The 10,962-nt window shown below is 39.0% G+C and overlaps 1 protein-coding gene across 1 annotated transcript; it reads right to left on the minus strand.

The window, feature by feature from the left end:
- Positions 1-222: 222 nt before the first annotated feature.
- On the minus strand, positions 223-5,914 carry trim105 (tripartite motif containing 105). The gene is made up of 7 exons (XM_032555413.1): positions 5,802-5,914; positions 5,061-5,375; positions 4,101-4,196; positions 2,319-2,537; positions 2,133-2,146; positions 1,881-1,996; positions 223-1,252 (listed from the first exon to the last, which is right to left on the minus strand). The coding sequence occupies exons 2-7, from the start codon at positions 5,349-5,351 to the stop codon at positions 702-704; spliced, it is 1,287 nt and encodes a 428-aa protein (XP_032411304.1). The 5' UTR covers positions 5,352-5,375; positions 5,802-5,914; the 3' UTR covers positions 223-701.
- Between the last annotated feature and the right edge of the window lie 5,048 nt (positions 5,915-10,962).

Below are 10,962 nucleotides of genomic sequence, written 5' to 3' on the forward strand. Positions count from 1 at the left end.
CACAAATTCCAGTCCAGGTGCAGCAGAGTCAACAAGCTTCCACTGTCTCGGGGTTTAAATGGTTTTGGACTGCCATCAACCGCGGAGTATGCAATTGTGCAGCCTGCTTTGATGATGCCTTATAACATCCTTCATAGGTTCAAGTAGTGAGGACTTTAACCCTTCAGAGGTGACGAATCCGTGCAAAGTTGCAGCTGCTGAAAAAAATCAAAGGCAGTCAGCTTAAAAAGAAACTTTGACTTGGTTTATTGTCCATATCAGCAGGTTTACATCTTACATCCATGTATACAATGAAACACAATGCATGCATTTGTGTTTGAATCTAGGCACATACAATCACTACGAATTAATGTTTACAGTTCAATTCTGTGAAACTGGAAAGCTTACAGACAGCACCGACTTATTTCAAACTCATGCATAAAACATGAGGAAGCCATTTAATCAAATATAACATCTCAAAGTAAAGTGCACAGATCATTCATGCTGATTAAAAACAAAATGAAAAGAAAACCTCTTCCTCAAGACACTAAAGACAACAACCCTGATCCTTTTTTATGAGAATGCTATATCTATTTCTATATAATGCAACAATTACAGCTTAGAAATGATCCAAAAGTGAAGTAATGGCAGGGGTGCCTTTCAAAGTCTTTGGTGAATAACAGAACAGGTTTTTAATGCTGAACAGTATCAACCGACTTCAGTTAGTTGTACAGAGCCCCGTGGAGGAGCTTCATAGAGTGGGGTTTCTGTCCGTTATCACTGATGCACGGGCTGAAGAAGGGGAACACTTTTCCTCTCGGCCCCTGGTTGAACAACCACAGCAGGTTCATATCGTCGGCGTTGTAGAAGGCCACCTTCCTCTCGTCGCAGTCCAAGTACACCCCGATCCTCTGCGGGGGCGACCCGAGCTGCAGCCTCGTCCATGGCTGCGTCCCGGCCCAGTATTCGCTCCCGTTCCGCAGCCGTAGGGTCCAGTAGCCGTTCTCGGGGCTGAGTTTGATCCGGGCGTGTTTGTCCACGGTCTCGGAGGCAACGCCCAGGTCCCATTTTTGGCTGGAGCCCACTTCAACTTCCCAGTAATGTCGCCCTGACTGGAAGGCCTGCGCAGCCAGGATGTTGACGCACTGGACAAAGCGCTTGCTGTTGCTCATGTGCGGTGTCATGACATCGCACTCGACAGCCTCGGTTTTGTCCCGGGATACGTGGATGCTGGGATGTGCCGTCTCTACGTCAAACGTTAAGGCAGCAGGACCTTTGGGTTGAAAAGATTTATCAGGAGTTTGCACAAATATTGTTTGTGCAATAACAATTTGACATGAATTCACACCTCTTTGTGTTTTTCAGTTTTTGTCACATTACAGCTACAATATTCAGTGTATTTATGAGGAGATTTTATGTGACAGACCAAAACAACAACATACATCATTGTGAGGAAAGAAAAATACTACAATCAAAGCCTGAGATGCACTCTGCAGTGTTTAATGGTGACAGTCTGAATGGTAGTCCAACTCTGTTCGACTGGGGACCAAAATTCCAACATTTGTTACATCTTTAGTCGATGCTGGTGTGAAAGCAATGTAAGATTAATTCATTTAAGCAAAGCTGGAATCTACAGAGTTGGTTTAAATGGATTTTATTCAGGACTAACAAAGTAAATGGGTCTAAAGACACATGAACCCCAAACATTTCTGACCTTTAGTTATTCAAAATATTAAAAACCCCATCTGCCATTTCTTTCTACAACATAATTATGGTCATGATGTGACCATGGGAAAAGGTTGACAAGGCATGAATATTTCTGCACTGTCATTTCTCTAAAATGCCTCTGAAAGTTGCAGTATCAGTCTGTGTTTAATGATGCACATCAGATGGAAAGTTACCTGGCTTCAGGGCCTTGAACATCCTTCTCCATGTGATGTATTGTAACGGAGCCAAGTATTTGCTGCTGAAGGCACTGATATCAAAATCTGGCGCCACGTTCACCTCCACACAGGGCCTGTGGATTAAACACATTTTATTAGGGTGTCTAAGATCAAATAACATTAATTAGATGTCAAATGCTAATATGTACATGACTGGTGTTAAAAGGCCTGGAGCAATTACTGTGTCGCTCTACAGCAGTAAATGCTTACCTCAACTGTGGAAACTGTCAGGAAGGAAACCAAAGAAATCTCATTAACTGCATGTTACACACTGGCAGAAAAGTTATAAATTAGATGAAGCTCAAGTTTTTATTCCATCATAATATTTTAAATTATGGTTAGATACAAAAAAAAAAACTTTACAAAATTAATAGACTTGGACTGAGAAAGCTCCACCTCAGTCAGTGTGATGTTCGACTCCTGCAGCAGCTTTACGTTATTTTCCAGCTCCCTAATAGCCAGCTCTGCGTCCTCCAGGTGACGTTGGACCTTCTCCAGTTCCTCTGCTTCCTCTCTCTTCAGCTGATCCAACATATGATTCTCCTCCTCCTGCAGGATCTGATGCAGAGCTCTGAACTCACTTTTGACACACCCCTGCAGATCTGCTCCAACCCTCTGGAGAAGTGAGAAAGTACTGGTACGTCAGAAACATTGACATTGCCAAGTGACATGGATACGTCAAAATCCAGTGCCCTTACAGTATTTAATTTTAAATTCCACATTAAAAGACCAATACAAAGCACAAATGATTGACAAGTTGAAGGAAAGTGATCCACAGCTTTATAACTGCTTTAAAAAGAAAAGTGTGGCAGGATTTCTATTCAATTCCACGAGGTCAATGCTTTGTAGAACTGTGCAAATGCAGAATGAATCTCCTTCCACTGCAGTTTCTGCTGCACGACTTTAGGGGAATGACGTTTATACATCTAGATAATGTTTTTTCCTTTTCTTCTTTGTAAAATAAGTCAGGCTTAGTCCAATTGGCTGGAGAACTTCAATGAACATTTGTTTTCCAAGTCATGTAAAACATTTTTCAATTGGAATTATTGTGGGACTTTGACTAGGCCATTCAAAACCAAGTCTTTTAAAGCGCCAAACAAGTTTAGAGGTAGAACTATACGTACTTAGCTCCATCCTTCTTGAAGTTAACAAACTTCTGATTAGCTAACTTGTTGCTGCTAAAGCACAGTGCATCATGCCCACCGTGCGTCACGGTGGGCATGATGTGTTCAGCCTGATGTTTGGTGTTTTCTGCCCCATAGCATTTTAAACATGCAGCCTTAATGTGGATTATAATTACTAATTTATTGACTTCTGGAGGCCATTTGTTGCGCTGAATTTTATTTGGAGGGTTTGCATTACAGGGAGCTAAACACAAATGCACATTATGCTCATCAGAAAACCACATATCCTTTTTGTTCCACTTCATGGTTATGAAGTGGAACATAACCACTTCATGCTGCTCTACCACATATTTATCCAATAAAATACATTGAAATCTGTGTCTAAGCTTAATGGGGAATGAACACTTTCTTTGCTTGCATCTGAAGAGGTACAAGCAAAAAAGTAGTGAAGCAATATTTAAACCTATTTCACACATTATAACAAACCTTAATCTACGAGCAAAGAGGAATGCCAAACTATATTCACAAGACTCAATGCAGCAACTAGATCTTGCAGCAGAATCATGGATGAAGATCTGACCAGCACACGTGGTAATTTATCAGATGAGCTGTCTGAACAACTGTCTGAATTAGCTGGGTGCCACTGAACTAAGTGTGTTTGATGAGGTCCGACCTTGTTAGACTGCTGCAGAATGATTTATCAGAAAGCCTCAAGGTTTTAACACCAGTCCAGCAGTTGCACTCCAACATATTTTAGATGAAGAGGTGTTCAAATGTTGTAAAGCAGTTTAAAAGGGGTTGAAATTCTAAGAAATGCCTCAAACAGCCACAGGAAGTTTGCACTGATGGTTTTCTTTTCATCTACTCAGAGCACACAGCAAGCTCCCATCTGCTTATCAACACTTGAATCTTATTCGCAACTGATAGTCCGTTAAATGTGAGAAGCAGAATTGTGCTTAGACATTCGAGGAACACAACAAGAGACTATGAACGCAGCTGAAAACACAACTGGATGTGCATAATGAAATATTAGGTTCTGTTCAGTCGAGCCTACCTTTATGGTATCCATCTTGTCTTTGTCTTTGCGAATGGTGCAGAGGAGATCCTCCTTCCTTGAGTTATGGCTCTGCAACGCCACACTCAGCTTTTTCTGCAAAGCAATATGCAAATAATGTCTGGAGAAGCTAATTTATAAAATGTAAATCGGTACAATGTAGTGGGATAGGAAAGCCTGAGTAATCAGAACCCTCATTGCTACCTATTAAACTCCTTTAAAGCTATATTTTGTGCTGGAGCTGCATGACTATGCATTTTAGAGGAAGCTATATGCTTGTATTTTCTCTTAACCCAATGCAACAGTGGTACACACTACTACAAAGTCCAAGTGCTGTGGATTTGGAAGAGAAATCAATGTTGCTATCAGCTCCCAAGATGATAAGAGTGCACCAGCTGTGGACATAAAAACATAAACAAATATCGCACAGCTGCAGTTTGAAAACAAAAATCAGGGATTTTGGTTTAAACAATTGTAAATGAACTTTTTACATGTTTTTAGGTTATAGTCATAGACTTTAATATATTTTACTGGGATTTCAACATGAATCAACATAATGCATAAAAATGAAGAAAAGAAAAATGTAAATTTTTCAACCCAGGCAGATAAATCTATTTACAAGGTCACTGTAAGCCAGGCGAGACATTTGTAAATCATCAGTGGTAGATTTTTTTGGTGTGGTTTTACACAATGATCCTTATTTAAAGGGAGTGGAAGTGGACTTTGGCCTGATCGAGTCAAGCACAACATGTCATTAAGACACAGATGTGGACTGAAAAATGGAACACAGTTATATTAAACTTTTACAACTCAAATGGAAATGTCTGATCATTACTAGGTTTACTTTGGGACATTTTATTATCTGCATAAGATATAACACACACCAATCTAAAAATAAACGTGAGGCAGCCAAATGATAAAACACACAAGGGGAGGAGAAAGCAAAAGCGATGAAGTCACCTCCAGATTCCTGATGTAGGTGTCTGAAGAGGAGGACCGAACCTTGTCCACCATCGCTGCCACCAGGTAGTTGGTCTGAAACTGCTTGGACCTGAACTCTTTGCGGCATTGTGGGCAGGTTACAGGACCCAGTGTTCCCCTCCAGTACCTTGAGATGCACGCCTTGCAAAAGTGGTGCATGCAGGATAGCATGACAGGCTCCTGGAACAGGTCGCAGCAAATGGCGCAGGTCAGGTCCTCCCTCAGGCTGAGTTTGGATGAGGGAGGAGGAGCAGCAGGAGCAGCAGCCATGCCGAGATGTCTTTTCTCTCCAAACTGAGGAAGTGAAAGCAAAAGATTAGAAAACTAGAAGAAACTCGGGGTGGAGAGCTGGCTTTTGTTCCGTCAGCAGAAAAACTCTGATGGTAAACTAAAGACATTACATTGTCCTGTCATGAACTCATGGCAAAAAGGTTCGACTACAGCTATCAGTTATTTATTGTAAAATAGACTCCCAGAGTATGTGTAAAAAAACAATTTCCAGTGTAAACTCAAATCAAAGTGATTAGGACTGGATAGCAAGCGACCGATCACATGATTCGTACTGTAAAAATCATTTGCTTACACTGTTGAATTTGCCGAGAGACTGTTAGCATTTACAACCACATAGCCGTCCATGAGAAGTTCAACGGACTAAAAACCTTATCAAAACTATTATGTCACTACGATATAAGCGGATATTAAACACTTTAATGAACTTACTGCGTCTGCTGTTAAGAGAAATGCGTGTCCAAACACTTCAAAGTCCCTCCTTCTTTGCTCCTTGATCCTGCGCTGTTCCTTCCTGTTGTGTTCGGGGAACCACAGCTGTCAGAAATGAGCATGCGCAGGATGAAGGGCCGACGTTTGATTGGTTCATTGAACCCCGGAAGCATGGCAGTCAGAGAGTGGTCAGCCACAGTTTATTATCTTTCTTGTCTGTTTATTGTTTTGCTTCGCTCACACGAAATGATAAGTTGCAAAGAGCAAAAACACGCTGTATGCTTAGAGTTATATTTTATTTTTTTTATTTAGGGTTTTCATGAAAGCCGAAGCTGATAGAAAGTCGATATAACAAGATGTGAAGTGTTGCCTTGACCATAAATGTTTTATATCCAAACGAATAAGCAAAAAGGAAAACGATAAAATATTAGTTTAAAATGCTGAAAGGATTTTTTTGAAACGTGTTTCTTTTGTATAAAAAAAACAAAAAGAAGAAAAATAACACTATTTACATGCCATTAAAATATATAATGTCACAATATATTTTATCTACCCATCCTACCATATAATGACAGGAAGGCTAAAAAGAATAGCTTGTAATAGATTAGAAAAAATCAATTAAAATACGTTTTTCTTGTTTGTTTTATTTTTACCTATAAATATAGCCAAAGTAGTTTTTATTGTGCCTTTTCTTTATCTTTTTTTTTTTATTTTTTACATGGTATGTAGAATATTTTATCAGGAACCCATGACATCTTGCTTTACAGGATACGACAAAGCACATTAGCTATTGGGACCATGGGAACACGCCTTTTTAAAGGTAAGCTGAGTAATGCCCAAGGAAATAGGTACTTGCTAAAACGTGCCTTCCTAATACACACAGAATTAAAAGGTCTAAAACAACTGCATGGTGTTAGAAACAGGTCTGAACAAGGATGCATGTCCATTTTGTTGCCACCATATGTAGGAGGAAAGATGTGAAGGTTTAAATAATACCCAAAACACACTGTTGGAATTGTTCAATTGGAACTGATCTTGCCAATTTACCACAAATAACATAACTGTTTTAATAAAGCTTTATTGTAAAAGCAAATTTGGTAAGAATAATTTGAGCTTGACCAAAAACAAAACTCTAAGTATTATATCTAGCTAAATATTACATTGTTTTGTCACAATTGTTAACAAGCATGAAGTCTCCTGGAAAAGTAACTAATCACTGTTTATTCCTCTAATGCTTAATCTAAATATCTCCTCTTTTTTATTGCAGAATTATTATTTTTTCATTGTTTCCCAAACTCCAAGTTGAGCATAAAACAGAAACCCTCATAACTTTCAGGCATTGTCAGTACTGCCAGTCAGTTGGTTTGCTCATTATGAAGACCTGAGTGAGCTACCTGTCTTAGAAAAATCTCCAAATTAGAACACAGGCTTTTCGTAATTCCTTTTTGTGTTAAAAAACAAGCCCTACTTGGAGTGATTTTGCAGTTTTATGAATGGTTCAATGGATTTTAAAAGTGGGCTCGACACCTATAAAGCACATTTAATGAAAATACTGTCTTATATCCACTAATTGTATAATTTAACCTCTCTCCCTCCCAAAGCCTGCAAATTCACTGAAAGTGAGATGATCCTGGGGTTCTCCATGAAGCTACAAGGTTATTGCCATTAAAAATGAATTCAATTGGACAAAGACGGAAGAGAGGAAAAAATACAAGATCAGTTTTACTTCTTGCATCGAGTCCCGAGGCATAACAGAGACTTCCCACACAAACATTTACCTCAGGAATCCAATTTGCAAACTTCACAGACTATCCATCCCTCTGAATCAATATGTTCAATCACCTGTGACTTAAAGACTTTCATCTGTCTGCATTAGAAAGTGTTTAGCCGCCAGAGTAACCTTCATGAATAACACCAACAGCAAAAGGAGGAAAAGCTTTGGCACAGAAAGAGAACTATAAATCTGTCTTTTAGCTTAAAGAAACATGGAGAACCCACCCATTCTCTGTAAACATGATCAGATTTCATGTGCAGAAGTTACATGATGACCCATTCCCATTTGCTTGTAAAAACATATATAGTAGCATAACGTTTTTACTTATACAAGGAAGTCCACCTAAACATAGCTTTATTTGAGAAGCAGAAACTTAAAGAATATGTTAAAAGGACTGTAAGTCTTTAGAGTTTGTGGCAGATTTCTTTACATTGTTGAAAGAAATCCATAACAAGCTTTTCACTAAAACAACTGTGGAAAAGCTGAGTGGATATAAATGCTTTTACAAGTCATTAAAAACAACAAGAAAAAATTTAGTGCATTTGGTGTTTTTTTTTTTATGGGGAAAAATTATTAGCTATATTGCGCATAATATAAAAAGGCAACAGTGGGGATTGGTGGGTCATTTAAAAGTGAAACTAAAGTAAAAGGTTTCCAGGTGAATGTGATAATACACTCTGGATGGTCACATTAAAGAACAGGGACTTATAAATGTCTGACCTTCATGATGCTTTGTGGAAGTTTATTGTGGCTGCCGTAAAGCTTTCAGAGGACCTCAGTAAAAATATGTTGGTAATCATCAGGTTTGGAAAGGTTACAAAAAGTGATTGAAAGTTCCAAACATTTAAGACCATTGTCACCTTCCCCAGGAGAGGTCGTCAAACAACGGTCATTCTAGCAGCATAGCTTGTAAAAAAAGAAAAAAATATTAGAAGTAAAAACAGCAACTAAAGGCCCTAGTGACTATGGATATCTGCCTTTGTCCAGAATGCTAAAGATTACATAAGCAAGATGGCCGATGGAAATAATAGGTTCAGATTTAAAGCATTACTGTGTGACAAAAGAAAATGTCAGAACATCTGTCTGTGAACTAAATCCAAGAAAGTGTCATTTTTCGGCAATAAAACTACTTTCAAAAAGTCTTTAGCAACCATTTTTAAAAGGTTGCTAAGAATAAAGTTATCGATTTGAAATGACCAAGTAAAAGTACTGACCTTTCTCAGATATAAATGTTGTAGATGGATCTATGAGAGAACTGTTCATCAGAAGAAAAACCACCAACATCACACATAAGAAATGAAAAAAAAGATTAAATTAAAAAGAAAGTAAGTGTTCAAGTCGGCTTTTTTTTGATATTTTGATTTTTTTTTTTTTTTCAAAAAAATTAATCCTGTTTTAACATATTTTCTGCAAAAAAGCCTAAAGATTTACTAGCTTGATGCATGATTGTATTCAAAAGATTGCTGCAGTCACACGCAGAAGGTTCAATGACAACCCAAAACTTTCCTCAGTGCCACAACTCAAGCCCTGCTGTTTGACGGTCTCCAGAATCAAACGACTTCATTTACATGTGGAGGTTGTGGGTGAATCTCATTGTTAAGACAACAAGCTAAGGCCATATGGCTGCCTTACCAAATCAATAAGGCTGATCAGCACTCTAAGAACAAAGAAAAGGAGAGGACTGGGAGTATCGTCAAATCCCCTGAACCCAAACAGTTACTTAATGTGGCTCCTAAACAGCTTCAGGAAGGTGGATAAATTAGTCTCTAGAGACCAAATATACAAAACATCCTCTTATAGTTTAGTAAAATGTTCTTCAGCTTGTAGGCTCTTGTTTTCTCTGTAGTTCTGAAAAAATAATAACTCTGAACCATAGTCATGTGACCACAAGTTAGACCTCAGGATGGGTATTCATCCTACAAGGTGTAATAAATTGGATGAGATGAATATACACAAAGTAGATCAAAATAGTGAAGTGAAAGGAAAATCATAGCTGGTTTTCCATCTGTCCATCCATTTTCTTACACCCTTGTCCCTGGTGGTGTTGGGAGGGGTGCTGGTGCCTATCTCCAGCGAGACATTTTGGGTGAGAGGCAGGGTACACCCTGGACAGGTCACCAGTCTGTTGCAGGGCAACACAGAGACAGACAGGACAAACAACCATGCACACACACACTCACCAACACACACACACACGCACCCCCCCCCACCCCCCCCCCCCACACACACACACACACACATTCACACCTAAGCAGAATTTAGAGAAACCAATTAACCTGACAGTCATGTTTTTGGACTGTGGGGGGAAGCTGGAGTAGTTGAGTCAATATTGGCTTGAATCATCTTCGACTTCAGTTACAGCAAGATGCCTTCTGCCCTGTCTCAAAGCTTCTGTAGTTTCAAACAGGTTTTCTTTGTTTGCCCTGTATTTAGGTACATTTTATCTTCACATAAACTCTGAACAGCTTCCCTGTCCAACCTGAAGAAAAGCATACCAACACCATGATGGTGTCACAAGCATTCAGAACAGCTGTATTTATACTGAGAATACACAACACACAGGATTTTCAATTAATCATATTTAGGATATCAGAGTAAAGCGGGCTGAGTATAAATGAATGCCAAACTTTTCACCTTTTTAGTTGGACAAGAAAGAAGTCAAAGTTTTTCTTTGCACTTTGCACTTTTGGTCCATTTGATGAAATTCCATCACAAAATCTCCCAATGAAATACACTGAAATTTGTGGTTGTAATGTAACCAACTGCAAAACCATTTCAAGTGTATGAAGGCTTTTGGAAGACATTGTATGTCACACTGAAATGACAAAGAAATTGTCCTCTAGAGACTGAGACACCCATTCAAAATGCATTTACAATCCTTCAGATGAATAAAACTGCATTCGAAAAGTATGTCTGCAGCTCTGGGCCTCAAATGTTCTTTCATTGACCTGCCGCCTTGATGAAGTCTCTACATGTTTATGTCTGCAGTTTAAACTAAAAACAACGGTGCAATGTCCAACAGCTTTCATCTTTTCCAGGTTGTCATGGAGCTCACAGTACGTGATTATTTCCAGGGGAAATCAATCTACTCTGGCCTTGGTTCCAAGCCGTTCCTTTAAACTAACTTGATCCCAATCGTGGAAAATAAACGATTATATCAACTTGAACATTGTTCATCTGAGATCAGACTGGAGAACGATGGGGACCATAAACTGAAATGATATAACGACTTGTTCGTGTCAGAGATGCGTCCACACTGTGCACCACAATTAGAAATAAAACCTCGAATGCAATAAACTTTGTGATGTTCGTCTACATAATAAAAATGAAGATGAGAGAGACGCTTCGGGTAAAATTGTGATGTGCGGGGAGCCCACAGGACGCTGC

This window comes from Xiphophorus hellerii, chromosome 23, assembly GCF_003331165.1.
Source record: "Xiphophorus hellerii strain 12219 chromosome 23, Xiphophorus_hellerii-4.1, whole genome shotgun sequence".
Lineage (NCBI taxonomy): Eukaryota > Metazoa > Chordata > Actinopteri > Cyprinodontiformes > Poeciliidae > Xiphophorus > Xiphophorus hellerii.